General features: G+C 32.9%; 1 protein-coding gene across 5 annotated transcripts in view; it reads right to left on the bottom strand.

The window, feature by feature from the left end:
- Nucleotides 1–24,355, bottom strand: part of LOC145295964 (uncharacterized) — a 498,857-nt gene that overhangs the window by 214,605 nt on the left and 259,897 nt on the right. For all 5 annotated transcript variants that reach the window (XM_080141875.1, XM_080141872.1, XM_080141877.1 and 2 more), the window contains exons 9-13: nucleotides 21,782–22,573; nucleotides 18,213–18,368; nucleotides 14,404–14,550; nucleotides 8,542–8,722; nucleotides 2,733–2,780 (exon numbers count right to left, since the gene is read on the bottom strand). In XM_080141875.1, the coding sequence (XP_079998001.1) occupies nucleotides 2,733–2,780; nucleotides 8,542–8,722; nucleotides 14,404–14,550; nucleotides 18,213–18,368; nucleotides 21,782–22,573 (1,324 nt within the window). The remainder of the gene's footprint in view (nucleotides 1–2,732; nucleotides 2,781–8,541; nucleotides 8,723–14,403; nucleotides 14,551–18,212; nucleotides 18,369–21,781; nucleotides 22,574–24,355) is intronic.

Genomic DNA, 24,355 nt, shown 5'->3' with positions numbered 1-24,355 from the left:
CAAATACATTAATGGTCATAGTCGTCTCAATCGCACCAAATGTGAAAAATAAACCCATAAATTACACAACACAAATGTAGCAGTCGCGGGTTTATTTACAGAAAAGAAACCTGGTAAACAAGCTTATATTTATATGGCAAGACAGGTAATTTTGCTACTTCATAAAATGTATTGATAATATTAGAATAGTGTTTTAGAATACAAAAAAATATGTAAAGATTTGTAGAACACGTGAGAACGGAGAATGCTGGACAAGCAATACCAATGAATAAGCAAACAATACCAATGAATAAGCAAGTGAATAGCAAACTTTAGGCGGTTCCCCATTTCACATATTGACAAAGAATGGGGACGTTTTCTCGCGGGCGGCGATTTTGAAAAAGAGGGTTGTCTCTTGCCAGTAATGTACTATAAAAGATTCACCAGCGGATCACCACGCGAAGCAATCTAATTGATCCACAGTTGACCAATTTCATTTCAGCATCCACTTCTCTGCACATAAAAAAATAGTCTGTTACCGCAACTTATTCTGCCATGCAGAATGAAATGAGGTGAAGAAAAGGCGAGAGTTTGGGTATTTAATAGCTTCTCTGCTAGGAACGCTTGGTTCGCTCTATCTTATTTCCTTGTGTATGGTGTACATAAAGTTAGTTCTTTGTTCTGTCAGCCAGAAATGTGCGAGATACTTTAGTTCAAGTCAATCGGACATGTGTTGCTTTTAAATTAAAATTACGATCAAGCTACCCTCAATAAATGGCAGAAACCAAAGAACGATCAATGTGAGACACCATTTATATTGCTACAAAATATATAACACATTCTATCCTAATTCTTATCACCATCAATAAACAGTAAGTTGCGCGCGCACGTGCGCGCGCGCGTGTGTGTGACACTGACACATTGGAATTACTGTCTTTTTAAATATGGATGTTACTTTAAGAAATTTTATGCCTCCTCCCTTATTCCATAGAACAGCATATATTCCAACTTGTGTAGCAGGTATGATGTCAATGTTTTAAGGTTTACTAAGGGAAGGGAAATAAGAAAGTCAGTTAATGATGACAGGATAGTTGAAAAACATGTGTGGGTCATAACTAAATACCACACCTGCCATACAGGCTGGTCATTCCATACAATACATGTAATAGATATTACATCAGAGAATGGCACACACAGATGAGAAAAGAATACACAAACACAAGTGCACTAGTAAACTCAGTGAAAACGCCTTTTTTACTCATATGATTGACTTAGACCATAAATTTAACATTCCAAAGATTTTGGTAATAAACAAAATATGCATAACGTGCATCGTAGACGTCTTATTTCTGATTTCAATTACACGATCATAGAAAGAATGGAAATTTTTAAATTACGCCTATTCTAGTAAATCAGATAATGAGAATGTTGCATTGACACAGATTGTAATTTCGCCAACATACCTGATTCGTCTCCCTTTTCTTATTGCTGCTTTGGTTGAATGTGTTCACAGTCTCCCGATCCTTCCCCCATCTCATCAATTAAAATATCTAGATATGAATCATGGCCCATACTTGTTTTTTCCTTACTGTGACTATCCACCTACTCCACCTTGTCCCTAGTTTTCTTTCCTTCTTTCCCATGATTTGAACCACCTCTATTTTATCTAATATATATATATATATATATATATATATATATATATATATATATATATATATATATATATATATAATCCACTTTCTCATATTTTTCTGTGTAAAAGGTATCGAATATACCATTGCTTCGTTCTCGCACAGTTTCTGTTCAATAAAAGATTATTAGTCTACTGAATTGTTTTCTCTCTCTCTCTCTCTCTCTCTCTCTCTCTCTCTCTCTCTCTCTCTCTCTCTCTCTCTCTCTCCTTTTTTTCTTTCTCTCTCTCTCTCTCTCTCCCTTTCCTGTCTCTCATTTTCATTCCCTCTCTTCTTCTCTCTCTCCTTTTCTCTCTCCCTCTCTTTTTCTCTCTCTCTATCTCTCACCCTCTCTCTTCTCTCACCCTGTCCCCTTCTCTCTCTCTCTTTCTCCCTCTATTCTTCTCTCTTTCTTCCTTTCATTCTCTCTCTCTCTTCCTCTACTTCTTTCTCCCTTATTCTTATTAAGCATCAATTTAAATGGTTGATCCCAGAAAAACAAAAACAAAAACAAGAGAAGATTTAGATTCAATACTTAAAAAATAATTTATAGGTTTTCTTATTATGAAACGAGAGCATAAATCAGTCTTGTGACTGTGTGCCTTCACCTGGTAAGAACGGTCCTCTCCAGGCTTCATTTTCCGATATTGTATGAAGTATTTCCAAAGTTATGCCATGGAAACGTTGATAATTAAAAAAAATATATTTATATATTAGCGCTATTTATTGAGAAAGTTTAGAAAACCAGAAGTTATAATAATGCCCTCGTATCAATATCAAGGTCATATTAAATGCGATAACTTAATATGGCCCCAGTAGCAGATTTCTATGATGAACAGAACTGGAGTTATTACCAAAAGTATGACTTGACCTTCGACCCAGATATCTCAAAATTAAATCAGTTTTCAGACCATGATCGTAATCTTGATTAAGTTTGGTGACAATTGGTCAAACGATGTAATTGCTAGGCTGCACACAAACATTCTAAACCAAAAACAATAATCTATTATATAAAAGGCAAATGTCTGTGTGTATGTGTGTTTTTCTGTCATGCTAAAAGTCAAGAAATACAAAACAAACCTTTGCAAAGTTGACATTGTGTTGACCGATGGTGGCCTGGGTTTATATCTAAAATTAAAAAAAATATATTCATTACTTGAGGATCAATTGGGCTAAGTTTCATCAAAGAGGTCAGGCATCGTGTTTTCCAATGTTATGTGTTATATAAAAGAGAAATGAATGGCTTTTATTGTTGTTGTTGTTATTATTATTATTATTATTATTATTGCTATTATTATTTTTATTATTATTATTATTATTATTATTATTATTATTATTATTATTATTATTTCCAATACATTAAAGCGAGATAGAGGAATGGACTGGGCGGAGGTGAAAGAGGGGTAGGATAGATGGATGTGGAAAAAACAGGAAAAAGGGAAAGATGAAAGATAGATAAAGAAAGGTGGAAAGATGGAAGTTTTAATATAAAGATGTTAAACACTTTTTAACCTTTTCCATTGTTTTTTATATATGATCTTGAGCAATTTCAGGTAGCCCTGTTAGTAACTAATCAAAATTAAATAATGTATTGTGTAACCTTCTATTTTGGTAATGCATAAGTTACAAGAAGTGAAAATGTATAATTCAAACAGATCATCGTTATATACTGAATTGAATTAAGAATGCATTCAGTCGAAAATCATGTAGACAGAGATACTCAGCATTGCTCAGAAGATAAAGGTGTAAACCGACTTCACAATCTAGTGGAAGAATGATCTCTTCTCTTGTTTATAATCCTTTTCACACAGCAGATATATGGCTCACCTCTCTCTCTCTGTCTCTCTGTTTCTCTCTGTCTGTATCTCTCTCTGTCTCTGTCTCTGTCTCTCTGTCTCTCTTTCTCTCTACTCTATTGTTATTTTCCCGGTAGGTGCTCGACTAAGCTCCAATATCTGCTTCTCCTTTATAAATATTAACAACAAGAACTCGCTAAGTTACAACCACAGCAAAGAACTTTCTGTTATTTATCTCTCTCTCTCTCTCTCTCTCTCTCTCTCTCTCTCTCTCTCTCTCTCTCTCTCTCTCTCTCTCTCTCTCTCTCTCTCTGTGTGTAACGACAATCATAGGAACTTCCATGAACAAAGTTAATTTCCCAGAAATCCTATTTGTGGAACACAATACCACAAGGCTGCTTGTCATCTGACTACAACATGGTCGGCTTTAAGTCTAAGGTAAACAAATGCTTGTTTAGCCATCCTATTGAATAATCAATTCCTCTTACTTCATTTTCTACATATCCCACCCATTGTTTATAATCTTCTACTTGTGACTATTTAGCCCGTATCCTCACATAGCTTTGCGACTTGATAAATGCTAATCCATTAATAAAAATGTTTGTTAAACACAATGTTGTGAACACTAAGTTAATGTTATGTTTTTGCTGCCAAACACTACTGTATAGTCCTGCCTTTATATTTATATAGACTAGAAGTTTTGATAGATAAAAACGGGCAAAAGTTATAGCCCATTGACTTAAAATTAAGCTGATGGTTGAATATTGTTAAATTTGTGCTTATTTTTGCATTAAATATTAATCCCTATTAATCCCTAATTGTGTATCGAACAGATTCCATAATATTAAGTTCGCTACACTTTGTTATAGTAAAGGCCCATACAAAATTTAAGCCACATCGGCCCAGTAGTTTCCGAGAAAACTTTTAGAATAAATCTGATATTTTAGTGACTGATCACTATTGATCTTTAATGTGCATCAAACGGATATCATAATACTTAGTTCGCTGCACCTTATCATAACAAAGTTCATACAAAATTTCAAACACATCGGCTCAGTATTTTCTGAGAAGATTTCTAGAGTAAATGTTATATTGTGGTTACTAATCTCTATTAATTCCTACTAATTCCTACTAATCCCTAACTGTGCCTCGAACGGATATCATAATAGTTAGTTTGCTGCACTTTGTCATAGCTAAGTTCGTACAAAATTTCAACCAAATCGACTTGATAGTTTCTGAAAAAATTTCTAGAGTAAACGTGGTATTGTGGTGACTAATCCCTATTCATCCCTATTAATCCCTAGACGGATACCATAATTATTATTTCACTGCATCATATCATGGCAAAAGTCCATCCAGGTTGATGGAAACAAAGTTTCCAGCCACGGTTATGGTCTTTAGTGTGGTTTCAAGTGAGGGCCACCTAACATCTTCAAAGTCGACTTGAAAATCAACACCAAAGTGTGCTTGGATGTGCTGAAGAGTGTGGTGATCCACTAGTGCAATCGGGTGGCCACTAGAAGATTCTAGGTGTGGCAGCGGAACTCAGTGCTGGTCCATAAATCCAAAGAGGCCCAGGCTTGGTTTCAGAAGGCGCGCTACGGCTTTGTACCCTTCTCTCACTGACCCTCCCTCACCTCCCCCGACCTGAACACAGTAGACTACTTCATTTGAAATACGTCGAGAACATCTCCAACATGGCCTGCCACGACAGCAAAGCCATCCTGATCTCCACCATCTGCCGATGCTGAGTATTCACTGGGCTTCCACTGGCGCTTGCGAAAAAAGTATGCTCCTAATTCCGGAACCATATCAAGGCTGAAGGCGGCTACATTGAATAGATGTCAGCTCTCCTAACTAATCAAGTTGAATTGATTTTTCAATAAAAGTTTTAAAATAAAGCTGTAGTGTTGTTTTCTTTAGGGTAAAAAATTTATTGTTCTACCCTTTATTAGTCACAATCAATCACTCAATATATTAGTCACAATCAAGTTACTCAATATATTAGTCATAATCAATCACTCAATATATTAGTCATAATCAAGTTACTCAATATATTTGTCACAATCAAGTTACTCAATATATTAGTCAATATCAATTTATTCAATATATTAGTCGCAATCAAGTTACTCAATATATTAGTCACAATCAAGTTACTCAATATATTAGTCACAATCAAGTTACTCAATATATGTCGCAATCAAATTACTCAATATATTAGTCACAATCAAGTTATTCAATATATTAGTCACAATCAAGTTGCTCAATATATTAGTCACAATCAAGTTACTCAATATATTAGTCACAATCAATCACTCAATATATTAGTCACAATCAAGTTACTCAATATATTAGTCACAATCAAGTTACTCAATATATTAGTCATAATCAAGTTACTCAATATATTAGGCACAATCAAGTTATTCAATATATTAGTCACAATGAAGTTACTCAATATATTAGTCACAATCAAGTTACTCAATATGTTAGTCATAATCAAGTTACTCAATATATTAGTCACAATCAAGTTACTCAATATATTAGTCACAATCAAGTTACTCAATATATTAGTCACAATCAAGTTACTCAATATATTAGTCACAATCAAGTTATTCAATATATTAGTCACAATCAAGTTACTCAATATATTAGTCACAATCAAGTTACTCAATATATTAGTCACAATCAAATTACTAAATATATTAGTCACAATCAATTAATTCAATATATTAGTCACAATAAAGTTACTCAATATATTAGTCACAATTAAGTTACTCAATATATTAGTCACAATCAATCACTCAATATATTAGTCATAATCAAGTTACACAATATATTAGTCATAATCAAATTACTCAATATATTAGTCACAATCAAGTTATTCAATATATTAGTCACAATCAATCACTCAATATATTAGTCATAATCAAGTTACTCAATATATTAGTCACAATCAAATTACTCAATATATTAGTCACAATCAATCACTCAATATATTAGTCATAATCAAGTTACTCAATATATTAGTCACAATCAAATTACTCAATATATTAGTCACAATCAATCACTCAATATATTAGTCATAATCAAGTTACACAATATATTAGTCATAATCAAATTACTCAATATATTAGTCACAATCAAGTTATTCAATATATTAGTCACAATCAATCACTCAATATATTAGTCATAATCAAGTTACTCAATATATTAGTCACAATCAAATTACTCAATATATTAGTCACAATCAAGTTATTCAATATATTAGTCACAATCAAGTTGCTCAATATATTAGTCACAATCAAGTTACTCAATATATTAGTCACAATCAATCACTCAATATATTAGTCACAATCAAGTTACTTAATATATTAGTCACAATCAAGTTACTCAATATATTAGTCATAATCAAGTTACTCAATATATTAGGCACAATCAAGTTACTCAATATATTAGTCACAATCAAGTTACTCAATATATTAGTCACAATCAAGTTACTCAATATGTTAGTCATAATCAAGTTACTCAATATATTAGTCACAATCAAGTTACTCAATATATTAGTCACAATCAAGTTACTCAATATATTAGTCACAATCAAGTTACTCAATATATTAGTCACAATCAAGTTATTCAATATATTAGTCACAATCAAGTTACTCAATATATTAGTCACAATCAAGTTACTCAATATATTAGTCACAATCAAATTACTAAATATATTAGTCACAATCAATTAATTCAATATATTAGTCACAATAAAGTTACTCAATATATTAGTCACAATTAAGTTACTCAATATATTAGTCACAATCAATCACTCAATATATTAGTCACAATCAAGTTACTCAATATATTAGTCACAATCAAGTTACTCAATATATTAGTCACAATCAAGTTACTCAATATATTAGTCGTAATCAAGTTATTCAATATATTAGTCACAATCAATATATTAGTCACAATCAATCACGCAATATATTAGTCACAATCAAGTCACTCAATGTATTAGTCACAGTCAATCACTCAATATATTAGTCATAATCAATCACTCAATATATTAGTCACAATCAATCAGTCAATATATTAGTCACAATCAAGTTACTCAATATATTAGTCACAATCAAGTTACTCAATATATTAGTCACAATCAAGTCAATCAATATATTAGTCACAATCAAGTTACTCAATATATTTGTCACAATCAAGTCACTCAATATATTATTCACAATCAAGTAACTCAATATATTAGTCACAATCAAGTCACTCAATGTATTAGTCACAATCAATCACTCAATATATTAGTCACAATCAATCACTCAATATATTAGTCACAATCAAGTTACTCAATTTATTTGTCACAATCAAGTCACTCAATATATTAGTCACAATCAAGTTACTCAATATATTAGTCACAATCAAGTCACTCAATATATTAGTCACAATCAAGATACTCAATATATTAGTCACAATCAAGCACTTAATATATTATTCACAATCAAGTCACTGAATATATTAGTCATAATCAAATAACTCAATATGTTAGTCATAATCAATCACTCAATATATTAGTCACAATCAAGTCACTCAATATATTAGTCACAATCAATCACTAAATATATTAGTCACAATCAAGTCACTCAATATATTATTCACAATCAAGTTACTCAATATATTAGTCACAATCAAGTCACTCAGTGTATTAGTCACAATCAAGTTACTCAATGTATTAATCGAAATCAATCACTCAACATATTAGTCACAATCAAGTCACTCAATGTATTAATCGAAATCAATCACTCAATATATTGGTCACAATCAAGTCACTCAATGTATTAGTCACAATCAAGTCACTCAATGTATTAGTCACAATTAATCCTCAATATATTCACTCAACATATTAGTCACAATCAAGTCACTCAATGTATTAGTCACAATCAAGTCACTCAATGTATTAGCCACAATTGATCCTCAATATATTAGTCATAATCAAGTTACTCAATATATTAATCACAATCAATCACCCAATATATTATTCACATTCTTTTTTTTAATGTCACAAAATTTGTAAAAGACGTTTAGCCGTTGCTTACTTGTTCATGTTTAGGTCTGCGACGATGTTGAGATAAACCCATAAGGATCCCATATTAGCTCCATACATATGATAAAAGAACGTCAGACTCTGGCTGGTGTTATCTGTGGTCACTATGGCACTCGTTAATGTTGCATTATCCTTGTAACTGCCGTAAGTGGACTCCGTGAACACAAATCGGCCTAAAACACAAGAGTAAAATGTCCACCTCAATGATGCATATCTTCCATCGATATAAAAATCAATATTTGTGTGTTATAGATATCGATATGTTAACAGGTCTGACATCCACAAAAGGACAACAATAACGATTTCATCCTAGGCTTTTCAAGAACTGGCAAACAAATATGGTGTTTCTCTCTGTTCCATATCAAACCGATGAAAAAGTTTTTAACAGTTCGTAGAAGGGGTATTTTAAACCATTTTAATTTATTTTATACATATTTTTATTACTTAAACATATCACCATGATTAATTTATAACTTTTATTTCAGATTATTAAAGCATCATTAATATTTTTTCTGCAATATTCTTATTTATGTTGGTCCCAAAATGAGCTTTTTAATCAACAGAAAGGGAGTCATCTTCCATCATGATAATGCTTGTCCTCACACAGCACTACTGATCAAAGATCTTCTAGGAGAATTTGGTTGCGAAATTTTTCCCCATCCTGCATATTCTCCTGATCTAGCTCCCTCAGATTATCACTTACTTTGAGGATTGCAAAATCATTTAGATGATCTAAGGTTAACACCACAAATATATATTGAACATGAATTAAATCCATATTGCACATAAAAGAATTTTTACAAACGAGGCGTTTATAAGCTCGTTGGTAGCTGGACTCAATTATAGAGAGCGAAGGTTGTTATTCTTGTGAGTAAATATTTTTTTTAAAAATATAAGTTTTTTTATTTTCCATATGAAATTTTAAACCGACAAAAAATTTTTGCATCGAACTGATAGATTAAAATTTATTTTGTTGTATGATTTAAGGCGAAAAAAAAACAAAAAAAAATACAAGAAAATCAAACTTAAAAAAATAAAATAAATGAGTATGCATTATTTATAACGCTGTATGTAAGTCCGCTCATTTTTCCTATCTTCTATTTAAAAATCATGGTTTTTATGTGCTATAGAAATTGGTATGTTAGCAGAGCATTCAAATAAGTTCGAAAAAAGGTGAAATATTTTACAGAATCGAAGCACACCATTTACATTTACAGCGGGGGTTGCTAGGGGAAATAATCGGTAAGGTTTAGAAAATAACTGAAATACATTACAACGTAAAGAATTGAAATTCAATTTATAAACAGATTTTCTTTGTGTTCATAAAGCAAAAGTAAATAATTAAGAAAAGAATATGTCAGTGAAGAATATATTTAAGAAAAGATTTCAATAATTATTTTTATTGGTATTTTTAACATGTTACGGATCAGATAATATCTGCAATGCTTGCAGTATAGATCATAAATCAGTAACAGTTCTGTTTACGTTTAACAGATTTGACACCCGGGCTCTGCCGAGTAATTATTATTAGTATATATAAGATAAATATACCTATTGAGCTTATTATATATCTACAGTGCTATGAGCAATGTTCCTTTAAAATATTAATACATGGAATAAAACATTGCTCTTCTAGATTTCTGGTCCATATATATATATATATATATATATATATATATATATATATATATATATATATATATATATACTAGCAAAAGTACCCGTCGTTGACTGGGTTCAAAAACAGCCTACAGAAAATGGACTCTGATTTATGAAAGTATGATAGGTTATGAAAAGGAAGGGTTGTAAAGAGATAGCTTCGAATTTGGGGGTATCAAAACCAAAGCAAAATATGACGAAAGTAAAAATAAAATAGATAAACCCCATAATTTATTATACCATACCTGTTTACACTGAAACACTTATCACAATATTCTGTGGATCTATATTAAAAAACCTTGTTAAACTTTGTGACATATTTCCATTCTATGGAGATCAGGCACGAACAAACACCCCATAATTTTATTATACCATATTTCTTCAAACTAAAACATAATTAAAAAGTATACTTACGCAGATAGATATGAAAAGTCTTTATTAAAGTTTGTGCCGATTTCCATTCTATGGAGGACTGGTGCAAACGCAGATCCCACAATTTTATTATACCATCCCTATTTAAGTTCAAACATACTTATCAAAGTATTCTTATGTACATCTATATCAAAAACACTTGTAAACGTTTTTTCTTTTAATTTTTAAATTTTTTATTTCCATACTTTGTGGACCAGGCGCGAACCCAGACCCCACAATTTTAATGAACCACCGTTCTGCCAGATCAAACATACCCATTCCTGTGTCTCGATACATCTTCTATCATTATATCTAATCAGTTTTTTAAAATAGTCAACAATATAGGAGCCTATTCGTGACCAGACACACACACAGACGTTCAGCTTAATATTATATATATATATATATATATATATATATATATATATATATATATATATATATATACATACATATATATATATATATATATACATATATATATACATACATATATATATATATATATATATATATATATATATATATATATATATATATAACTAGCAATAGTACGCGTCGTTGACTGGGTTCAAAATCAGCCTACAGAAAACGGACTGATTTATGACAGTATGATAGGTTATGAAAAGGAAGGGTTGTAAAGAGATAGCTTCGAATTTGGGGGTATCAAAACCAAAACAAAATATGATGAAAGTAAAAATAAAATAGATAAATACTATAAGTTATTATACCATACCTGTCCACACTGAAACACTTATCACAATATTCTGTGGATCTATATTAAAAAAAACCTTGTTAAACTTTGTGACATATTTACATTCTATGGAGGTCAGACGCGAACGAACACCCCATAATTTTATTATACCATATTTCTTCAACATGAAACATAATTATCAAAGTATACTTATGCAGATAGATATGAAAAGTCTTTATTAAAGTTTGTATCTATTTCAATTCCATGGAGGCCAGGCATGAACGCAGACGCCACAATTTTATTATACCGTCCCTATTTAAGTTAAAACATACTTATCAAAGTATTATTATGTACATCTATATCAAAATCACTTGTAAACGTATTTTTTTTAATTTTTAAATTTTTTATTTCCATACTTTGGAGGCCAGGTGCGAACGCAGACCCCACAATTTTAATGAACCACCGTTCTGCCAGATCAAACATACCCATTCCTGTGTCTCGATACATCTTCTATCATTATATCTAATCAGTTTTTTAAAAATAGTCTACCATATAGGAGCCTATTCGTGACCGACCTCACACACACACACACACACACACACACACACACGTTCAGCTTTATATATATATATATATATATATATATATATATATATATATATATATATATATATATATATATATATATATAAAAGTGTTGGGACAATTAATTGAAATCAGAACGGGGAACCAAAAAATTTAGAACTTTTGGAAGTATCGGAATCGGAAAAATGTCTATTTTCCGATGCCAAAAAAGATTCTTTTAATTGTCTTTTTTTTTTTTGATTTTGTTTAAAACAAAATCTTCCATTGCTCGTAGTAATGATAAAAAAAAATTAAAAAAAAAACGTTTACAAATGTTTTTGATATAGATGTACATAATAATACTTTGATAAGTATGTTTGAACTTAAATAGGGATGGTATAATAAAATTGTGGGATCTGCGTTCGCGCCTGTACTCCATGGAAATGTGCCACAAACTTTAACAAAGACTTTTCATATCTATTTGCATAAGTTTACTTTGATAATTATGTTTCAGTTTAAAGAAATATGGTATAATAAAATTATTGGGTGTTCGTTCGCGCCTGACCTCCATAGAATGTAAATATGTCACAAAGTTTAACAAGGGTTTTTAAAAGGGGTGAGGCTCCGCAATAACACCTTAATTTAATCTTAATTCACGTTAGCTTTTATTTAGCTTTTTGAGTTGAATCATATTGTGTCGAATAAATTCACCTCATAAATGCACGTTCTTATTAAAGTGAAAGCCCCAAAAAATAGTCGGAACTTTAGAAAATTCTCGACACAAATTTTGCATAACTCTGTTTTTTTTCCTTCTCCACTTTCACGTGGCACTCTTTCGAAAATAGATAAATAATAAAAAAAATAAGAACGTTACTTGTTATCGTGTCAAAAGAAGGAAAAAATCCTGCTCACGTGATTACGTGTCTTTTTAACAATATTTATATAACCTTTTTATTTTTATTTATATATCTGTTTAAGCTTTTTTTATCAGTGTACTAGAAGGAATTCAGTTGATTACAACCTTTTCTGCGTGTTCTTTACATTACAATAGGCCAACCCTGAATCCGACGGCGCAATTCTACACCGTTTAATACTGTAAAACTGAAACGAAGCTGTTCTTCTTGAAAAGGTCGCCATTTTCTTCTTATTCATATTTATATCGATTCTTTACTTTAAAAAACTAAAATAATTACGTGCTTACTTTTTTAATATCCCATTTTGCTGTTTGGATTATTTTACTAAAGTAAGTAAAGCTTCATTATTTTTCAAAACTGTTTTTGTTTCTTTGTTTTTCGATATTTCGTCGATATTATTTAGTAAGAGTGTTTAGCAGAAAATGCAACAAACGACTACCCGAAAAAATAAATATACAAGAAATAAATGTTACCATAGTCAATAAAACTTCAGTTCATGTTTTTTTTTTGTTTTGAAATAGTTTTTAATGCTCTTTACTTGAAATAATTTCGGTGAACCGGAATTAAAACGAAATTTGAGGCGATAACTACTTAAATTAATTTTTATAAAAACCATATATACGATAATACATACATATATATACATACATATATACATACATATTATACAATAATAATATAATAATATATGCCATAATCGAATATTCCTCCAACACAAAATAACGGGAAACATTAAAATATGTTTATAAATATTCCTTACGTTGACGGAACTCTCTTAAATTGTTAACGCAGAATGCTCAGGTGCCTCTCCTTCAAATTGAAAACGGGGCTCTCCATTTCAAAGTCGCTGCCATTTTGATTTTTTTTAAACCCGGTTCGTGAATTAAAAAAATTTTTTTTTTTTTACAAACTACTTAAAAATACAAACATATGAACTTTTCTACCATAAAAGTAACTTTTATTGACTATGGTAACATTTATTTCTTGTATATTTATATTATTATTATTATATATAACATTTTCTCTTTGTAAGGAAACATCATTTTATTGGTCACTCTTGGCTACGAATGGAAACAAAGTTGATATAAAAAGTATCTTTTCGCGAAAATTATCTTTAATTTCATCATATTTTGCTGAGGGTAAAATTTTTGAGTATCAAAACCTATATCTTTACAACCCCTTCCTTTTCATAACCTATCATACTTTCATCAATCACAGTCCATTTTCTGTAGGCTGTTTTTGAACCCAGTCAAAGACGGGTACTTCTGCTAATATATATATATATATATATATATATATATATATATATATATATATATATATATATATATATATATATAAGTGAGTTGTAGTTGAAGGATAAAACAATGTCTTTTTTATAATATTTTGCTATAATATGTTAATATTTCGAACATCCTGCGTTCTTCATTGGAAATAATTTTTAACGGAGTTATGAAAAAACATAACGACAACACGAAGAAGACTTCAAACTAATTTAAATACTATTTTAAACTCAAGCGTAACAGGCTAATGGAAATGTTATTTCAAATTCAAGCATTACAAACCAACAAAAAATTATCAAATTTTCTTTTTATTCATAGAATTGTCTTACCTTTTGAACTTCTTAAGGTATGATCAAAGTCTGGCCCGGTGTTGTTACTCGCGGTCGATCCTTGTCCAACCTGCCATTTATAGCTTCCAGGAGATACTTTGTAATTGCACAGAGCTTTTATCCGACTCTCAAAGTTACAGTCAAGATCTTCAACATTGAATGAAAAGAAATAAATGAAATATGAATGAAATAAAGAGGCAATACAAACAATTGAATAGTAGAAACAGAAAAATTATTCACAGTTTTATAATATATTTTTCATTTATTATTTACTAGAAGGAAAACCTGACGTTGCTCGGGATTGAATGAGGATCAACGAACTTCCACACTTCCAATATTTTTATTGTTATCAAAATCTATGAAATTGCCTGTTCTAGTCGGGCACCCATAGCAGTGCACCAGAAAGCTTTACATGCCTCTCTGCACTGACTTGATCTACATTAAATTGTAGTCTACATTGCACTGTAGAGAATCTAGTTGATTTTACAAAAATTATTTTATATAATGTTAATTGAATTAAAGTTTAAAAATGCAAAAATCAAGTATCATCGTTCAATTATGCTTTAAACAGAAACATTTACTTCAGTCGTTATATTGCTGTCCAAGCTCATGAGTCTAATTTCAACCTCGTCTATATATTAATATCCTACATGTATTGTGTTTTGCAGGCGAATGCTCTACCACTGAGCTATATCCCCGAACATGTATCATTGATTTTACTTGCGTCAGCATGGTCAGGTGGAAGATCCGTATTGCAATATTCCGGGAAAATTCCCTTCGTCAGACATGTGTTCGAGTTTCAAACGTGTATATTGTAGATAGTATATTTAGACTAGTAATTTTCCACACGATGCTAAAGTAAGCAGGTGGTTGGAGTAGACGTTTACAAGCCAGAGCTATTACACCTTGAGAGAAGGTATATGGTGTTAAATTATATAATTTCTGCATTAGAGAAATGTCGACACCGGAAAATAGCAAAATTACAAAGTTTTTTAGGGTTGGCAAATTATTACCAACGGTTTATCCCTAACATGTACAAATTGTGTGCGCCACTAAACTAATTATTAAAGAAAGATAAAACTTGGAAGTGGATAGCGGATTGCCAAGCATCATTCCAAGAAATAAAAAAATCCTTACTTCAAAACTGTTTCTAGCTCATTTTAACACGGAGTTGGATATAACAGTCGCTAGTGACGCTAGTCAATATGACGTTGGCGCCTGCATGTTACATAGAATGCCAGATGGCTAAAAACTTTGCTTCTAGCAGAGAAAAATTATTCTCAGATCGAGAAAGAAGGACTAGAAATTATTTATGCAGTTTCAAAATTCCACCGGTTCCTGTAAGGAAGACATTTTTATCTACAAACAGACCATAAGCCTTTGATATCCATTTTTGGATAAAAGGAGACTTCCCACATTCACGGCGAATAGACTGTTAAGATGGGGAACTATTCTACTACATTATAATTTTACAATAGAATTTCTCTCCTTAAAACAACTGGCACATGCAGACAGTCTGTCGAGACTAATTCCTGCCAAAATGGAACCTCTTGAAGACTCTGTAATCGCGGCACTACATATTAATAGTGAATTGAAAACAATGGTTAATAATACCATCCGCGAACCACCGGTCATACTTCAGGAAATTAAGGCAGAATCTGTAAATGACGAGTTCATCAAAACCATTAAGCAGAAGTTAACACTGGGTGATATCGGTTCAGATATTTTTTCGGTTTGCAACGAAACGCTGCTATATGGCGAAAAGGTCGTCATCCCCAAAACCCTTTAAAGAAGAATTCTCAAGGACTTTCACATGGGGCATCCAGGAATAAACCGGATGAAAAGCCTGATGAGAAGTTTTGTTTACTGGCCAGCTATGGACCAAGACATTGCCAATATGGTGAATACGTGCAAAGGCTGTGCATTGGCTGTCAAGGCACCACCTATAACACATAAGCCTTGGCCTGAAGCTAAACAACCGTGGTCGAGGATTCACATTGACTACGCGGGACCTGTAGAGGATTTTTACTACCTTATAGTAGTGGACAGCTACTTTAAATGGCCAGAAGTCTTGAGATGCAAAAAAACAACCACGACTACGACAATAAACTTTTTATTGGGGTTGTTTGCTCGTTTTGGGGTTTTGGATTGTCTAGTCAACGACAACGGTACCCAGTTCACCTCGGCAGAGTTCAGAGAATTCTGTGAGACGTACCAAGTTAAGCATAATACGGCCCCTCGGTACCACCCCAGGAGTAACGGCCAGGCCGAACGCTTCGTCAACACGCTAAAAAGGGCGTTAAAAAAGGCGCGCGGCACACTGACAGAAAAGGCCCTCTAGCAATTTCTGCAGGTCTATAGGATAACAAAAAATCCAAACAAACCAGATGCCGGATCCCCAGCGGAAATCATGTTTGGAAAGAGAATAAAATCAGTATTCGATAAGCTGCTGCCCAAGCATATAATACAATGCAGAACCTCTACAATGCCAACAAAACGGTTTAACCGCGGGAAAAAAGTATATTTTAAACATTATAAGAGTAATGTTTCTTTTGTGAACAGGGCACGATCTTACCAAGAGTCGATCATATTACATCATTCAGGGCCCAAAATTCGAACATACGAGGCACCTGAACCAAATAAGGAAATGCATCACCGAGGATCAAGAAGAACTACCACAGGAAGGCAGAGAGGCAATTGATACAGTATCTGACTGTTTTGATGTGGAACCTCCAAAAGGCATGTCAGAACCAAGATGCTCTGGCAGGAAAAGGAAGCGCACAGACCTCTTGCTGGTCTGTCCTAAAAAGAAAAGATACTGATTTAACACCCGGAGAAATCAGTTTGGGAGGGGGTGTTGTGGGGAACCATCCTCCAAATTGACTAATCCATCGTCCATATAAACTTTTCGCATGACGATCCCAGGCGGGGGATCTAATTCCAGAGCGACGCTCGCATGCTCGGTGAATTACCTACACTTTTCGTTTGTAACCTTTCCATGTAATACATGTTTAAACTGTTCTCCCTTGTTTTGTTCTTCTTTGTGGCTACTTGCGAGCCATAACAGTTATTTAATACCGAATTCGGTAATTTTAGAAAAAAATTGCTTTTATGCTTCAAGTTCTTCATATCTTCAAATATCTATTAATGATGTTTGGTTGAGTTGTTTTTGTTTTACGGCATATCAACCTTTTTTTATTATTTAATACCAAATTCAGTAATTTTAGAAAAAGTTTTGTTTCAAGTTCTTTATATCATCAAATATTTATTCATGGTGATTGGTTTGGTTACTTTGTAAAGAAAATTTGTTGTCTTTGTTTGGGCTTTGCAGAACATGATTGAGTTTTTGCAAAGAGAAAAAGAAAAAAAAACAATAACATCAATGTTTGGTATCTTTACGTCAGATTGTCCATATCTTCAGACATCCTGGTCTGGTAGCACCAACAGTATATAAACAGATAGATAGATGGTAATTCTGATGTTGTTCTGAGTCCTAGATTTTTTAGCCCATTAAAATGGGCAAACGTTATAGAACGTTGACTTAAAATGAGTGATTTATGCCAAATTGATAATTAAATGTGGTTAAATGTGTGCTTATTTTGCATAAATACTGATCCCTAGTAATCCCTATTAATTCTTAACGGTGTATCGAACGATACAATGATTCTTAGTTCGCTGCACTTTATCGTAACAAAAGTCCATACAAAATTTCGGCTATATAGGCCCAGCAGTTTCAAAGAAAAAGTGGAACAGACCAACAGACAAGCTACGAAAATACATATGGATTTTATATGCTTTAAGATTCTCACCACTTCCTGTTGATATTGGCGGCTCCGTTTCGTTTCTTTGACACAAGACATTGTCTTCATCACTTTTATCCAAACAATCGATGAAATTGTCACAAAACCAATCATGCTGAATGCATTGACCATTTTTACAGCTCTTTAATTCTGGGTTACACTCATCTGCAAAGAAGAACATGCCAAAATAATAAATAAATACAAACTCTTGGAAATTTATAAGAACCGTAACTTATTAATTTTTATTTTTCAGTCAAACAAGGTGCATCGTCACTTAGAACGTAAGGGGATACTATTTCGGATCATGTGTAACAGGACTGTGGGGAGTTGAGCAACGAGATGACTGTTCACATTACAATTAAACTTCCACATATTAACATGAAGAGAGCAGGAAATAGGGAGGGAATTCTTAAGTCTACCAGTCTGACAGAAGAAACAATTAGAGTAGAAGGCTTTCCAACGTCTAGGGATCTCAACAGTGAAGGGGTGTAATTTTGCTGTCTGCTAGGTTAGTTTGGAATATGTATGTCAAGTTATGAGTCCATCATTCATATTTGATTTTAATCTTTTTTGGACTCTATCCAAATAGGGAGATTAGTGGTAAACGCACCAGTCCAGATGTGACAACAGTGCTCTATGCATGGGCGAATATGATCAATATCAAATGAGTAGTTTACAACATGGAAAGAAATATTATAAATGGAGTACTGTTTCCACATGTGAGTAGGAGCTGCATGTCTTGACAAGTTTCAAAACTGGCTTCGAAATCTAGTAGGTAATCTACTTTTCTTCTCCTTACAACCTCTTTCTCACAGAAGAGATGATGCATGTGCATCTCTGCTCCATCATTATTTTCATGGCAAGTACTTGACTGAGCTTCAATCTATGATTCTCCCCTGCTAAACATTCATAATAAACACTTGTATAGGCGCAACCACTATCAATAATTTCCCCTACTCTCTATCTGTACCTAAAACTTTGCACAAATTTCATAGAACTCTGTACTGCAGGGTTGCTTTTCAGCTGACTAAAATGTGGTCATCCTCTTTTGTTTGAGTCATCCATCAATTGATGATGAAGCATACACAGAGTTTGCGCTTCATGATGCTCACTCACTTATTGTGACCTGGAACTGCAATCTCAGGAGGTCAATATATTTCTCCAGAAAACTCTTAGTCATAATATGAGGCCTTCCAATTCGTCGCTTGACCTCTTGAAACCACAGAAGCACTTTTCCAACAGGTTCATTGAGACACATGTCCAGTCAGCTGCAAACGTCAGTGTTGACCTACTGCAGATAGGCTTGGAATATATGCAGTTGTCCGACGTTAACGTTGGATTCTGACTTGATATGCATTTTGATATGATCAACTTGCTATTGACAAAAATGGTTTCATCTCATAAAAATGTTCATGTGAGACCAATTCTTTATTTATAAACATAAATAATCCATAAGATTGTGAAAATAAAGCTTACATGCTCAAATATGCAAGACTAAAACTTTCATAAAATCAAGTGAAATCTGTGTTTCTTTACAAATAACATTTTATATCCGTTTTTTTTCTTCTTGAATTGATAGCCAAAAACATGATCCAAAATAGGATGACAAAAAAAATAACAAATTGCGAATATTAAAGGTGGTTGTCCCAAGAAAAAATTGGCAACATCAATACAACCTGAGAAGATTTGAATTGTAAAGAATTCCAGGTAAATAACAGTTATATTAATCTAGTCAAAGTCAGCAGAGCATAGTTCCCTTATCCTGTCAAGTCGAAAAGCTATGAGATCCAGTAGGTTTTATATAACGATTTTGTATCTAATTAGTTCGTTCTTCTCATCCCTGGCTATAAATATAATTGTTCAAATCTTTGTGCTCATGTCTTCATATTATGCTTGTTATTTTATGCGGGTGGTTTCCCTGCTGCTTCGGTTGCAGAAAACTTTGGTAGAAGTAACAGTCAAGGATACGTTTTAGACAATCAGACCAATAGGTGATGGGCCAGGTCACCGACCCTCCACCTGTCGAATTGAGGTATACCACCTGGGTAGTACCTAAGCGGTCCTCCCTTTCAGGCCTTGCCACCCAGCTTTCAAGTGGAGTATGTTCATCGTTTATTGCCTGAAGCGCCTTGATTAGATAATATTAACAGGGCTGTCCAGGCAATTTTTGTTAGAACAGAGTCCTTCTTCTTTAGGGGCTCTAAGGTAACTCTCCCCACTTTCCGACCTTGTGTTACATCTTTCTACAGTGAAAAACAAGTAAATAACTACCCTGCTATTATTACAAAAATATTGCGCTCCTTCTAATGATAGGCGAGGTTCGATTTTCATCAAAGTTTACTCTGGCAATGGTGAAGGGTAATGCTTTTGTTATTACTGCAGTTGGCAGGGGGTAGCTTCCCTCCCAAATGTTCTCGTATCATGATAGCCTCCTCTTCCCAACCTGTTATTAAAATAGCTCATCTTCCTAACTATTCTGTCATTAAAAAGCGATTGTTATCATTTATGGGTTCAAATATTAATTTAAAAATCTAACTAATTTTTCTCCTCCATTAATCATAATATAAATCTTGATGATTCTTCGAGGTCATTCAATAACGCTGAATTCTTTTTATTACATGTTTCGGGTTTTAAATAATCAGTCCAACACTACCAGCAACTCAAGCATCTCCCGCATTAAACGGGCCCCAACTCTAATTAGGCCCCGTTTTTTAGTGTTTTGTCCGAATGAAATGAAATGTTGGTCATAACTAGTTTATTATATTCAAAACATCACATCAAAACACTAGGGTCTTTGGCCTTTTTTTCTCCGTTGACTGTAAAATGCTCAGAAAAATAATTGAATGTCCTCTGCTTTTTTGGGGGGTCACCCTGTATAACCAACCCACATTGTTTTATATAGTACTAGCCGGGCTATCCGGCATTGACTAAGGCAAAATCTTATTTCTATTAAAACTGCGTTCTTCCTGTCTCCCTATCTTTCACTTCTATCCCCTTCTTTTTCTTCCGACTAGCCCATTCTTTTCTGGACACACACATACATACAGATAACTCTTCTTTATATAATAGAGTTCGTTGGGAAAATAGTCAGCATTGTCTTTCCAAATTAATACGCAAAATGACTGACGAAACCTGGCTCGGTTAACTAGCAGAGAATATATAAAATTCAGATAGTATTCGTCCAGTGCAACGACGATCAAGAATATGCCAACTGTTAGGGTGTTTGTTCTGTAGTTTTTAAAATTTTAGCTAGACATACCAACATATATACACACAGACAACTATTCTTTAAAGTCAGGTAAATCTTTTAACACAGTTTTAGCATAAAAAATATTGTACTACCAAAATATTTTGATAATAAATTAAAGAAAACAAAGTTGGGCAATAGTGGGTTAATTTGGAAGGGTTTCACTTTGAAACAGCAATATGTTTTAAACCTTAAGTACTTACATAATATTGGAGGGTGGTATTAGTAAATTTAAGCATTTCTATCGATTAATAATTAATGGATTTATGAATATAGACTTTGATGACAGAATTAAATACATTATCGTTGCTATCTGAAAATAATTACCTACCTGAAATATTTGTAGCTGGGGTAGTCGAAAAAATAGGTCGCATGGTAGTTACTGTATAAGTGATCGGTGTAGTCGTGATATTAGTTTTTATAAAAGTTGTGCGATTTGGTGCAGGCGTAAATGGTGTCGTGGCCGCTGTTGCAGTTGTAATATTAGGGCTTATTCCAGTTGTGCGATTTGGTGCAGTTGTAAATGGTGTTGTGGCCGCAGTCGTAATATTAGGGTGTATAACAGTTGTGCGATTTGGTGCAGTTGTAAATGGTGTTGTGGCTGCAGTCGTAATATTAGGGTGTATAACAGTTGTGCGATTTGGTGCAGTTGTAAATGGTGTTGTGGCCGCAGTCGTAATATTAGGGTGTATAATAGTTGTGCGATTTGGTGCAGTTGTAAATGGTGTTGTGGCCGCAGTCGTAATATTAGGGCTTATAATAGTTGTGCGATTTGGTGTAGTTGCATATGGTGATGTGGCCGCTGTTGCAGTGGTAATATCAGGCTTTGTTCCAGCTGTGTGAGTTGGTGTGGTGATGGATGGCGTAGTGGTGAATTGGTTGACGGTAGATTTGGAAGTAGACAAAGTTTCGTCCGTTTTCGAATCCTTACTTTCTTCTGTGCTTGATTGATCAACTAATCGAGTTGTCATCGTCGTTGCCAGAGTTTTCTTGGTTGTCGATATCGGTGTTTCAGTTTTCGTAACGACTTGTTGTTGGGTGGTTGTCATTAAAACAGTTGTTGCTGTTGTTGTTTGTTTGGTCGTCAATGGAGTTGTTGTGGGTGCTGGAGTGGTGGTAATTTCTAGGACAAAAGAAAATCACATATTTCGTTAAAAATGACAAACATAATACTGGGATGAAATCGTCATCCATAAATACATAAGACTTGCAATAATATCAGGAATTTGTAATTTTATATTAGAGTTTGTGAAACGTTCTCGATTTCAATCTTTTGAGGATTTGGTCTTTTTTTAATTATTTAATAGGACTACATTATATTTAAAAATGGGGTACATTTAAAAATGTATATATATATATATATATATATATATATATATATATATATATATATATATTTGTTTTCTTATTCAATTTTTTTATTCAAAATTTTTTTATGAACCGATCATTATAAATAGTGGATTATATATTCTCGGCAACACGCGCTCATTACTTTTTTGTCTTTGTAAACTTTACCCTTTGGGAGATTGAACATAAACGAACTCACTGCTGCCGTCTCAAAAACATTTAAAATAATTTAGATACAAACAATAATAGAGAAAAATTACTCTGCCTCAAAATTTGAGTTTTATTAAGCAATATATTTTTAAAAAGAGTCGATGTCAATAATATGTGCTTAGTAAAATACAAAACTATTAAATTTATCATATTGAATTATGGAATATATATTCTGGATAACAGTGTAAGTAATATGAGCACATTCTTATAACCTTTTTTTTTAACTTGTTAGCATAAATTTGAAAATATATATAAAAGCATTTTTTGTCGAAGTAAAGAATGCCGATAAAGTACCTTTTGAAGTTATCATCCATACATTCTAAGTGGCAGAATACGAAATCACAAAGTAAAAAGTCAGTTAATACTAAATCCAAAGAGTTCGTAGGAGTTAAATTATTTTTTACTTGCCTAGAAGCAATACGGATGGTAAAGATTTGGAGCAGAAGGATTTGCAACAAGCATAAGCAGGAGCGAATTCTCTCGGCTGAAGATTTTGAAATACACTTCCTTCCTGGCTTGTCCAATCAGAAGTCAACTCTCAGTACGGACGGACAACAACTGCACTTGAAAAAGACCTGTCGCCCCTAACTTCTCTCTTGGGACACACACAAAAAGTTACCCAGCCTACGGACTCGGGTTTCGATTATGACATGAATACAAACAAGCCAACATGGCTATCTCCACGCGACTCTCTAATCTTTTGCCCCCCCCCCGGTCCATACATGGACGCACGCTCCTACTACTAAGTTCAATGAGACAGATAATAATATATCATGACTATGTACCACTACTACACATACAAACATACCCAAACAATATTCTCTTTCAACAGGCCTGTATAATCATCAACGTCCCTACACAGAAACTTAACGACTACCCCGTTTCATTATTCTTACGTACGAAGATAACCAATAAAGCCGTCGTTAAAATAAAGAAGATAACATAGATAAATAAAGGAGGAGAAATTCTCGTTTTTAACTACAAGTTTTATTAATCTATTGAACTTCTACAAACTCTTTGGATTAGTTGCTCGCTAATCTTAGTGTTTACTGATATTTTACTTTGTAATTTCGGATTCTAGTACTTAGAATATATGGATGATAACTTCCAAGAGTACCTCATACGCATTCTGTTGTTTTATTTTTACTCTGTCAAAAAATTTTTTTTATAGATTTTTTTAAATTCATGCCAACACGAAATACATTCTTCATTGAGTTTTATAATAGATGGAAAGAGATTATCCTTGAAAATCCATGGGTTAAGAATTAAGGAATAAAAAATTCTTATTTCAAGTTTTGATGAATTAATAAATATTATAATTGATTCAATTGTGTATTTTCATCACTTA

Source organism: Euprymna scolopes, chromosome 16 (assembly GCF_053919585.1).
Source record: "Euprymna scolopes isolate OS-2025 chromosome 16, ASM5391958v1, whole genome shotgun sequence".
In the NCBI taxonomy this organism is placed as follows: Eukaryota; Metazoa; Mollusca; class Cephalopoda; order Sepiida; family Sepiolidae; genus Euprymna; species Euprymna scolopes.
The sequence above is the reverse complement of the archived record's forward strand: the minus strand, read 5'-3'. Positions and strand labels throughout refer to the sequence as shown.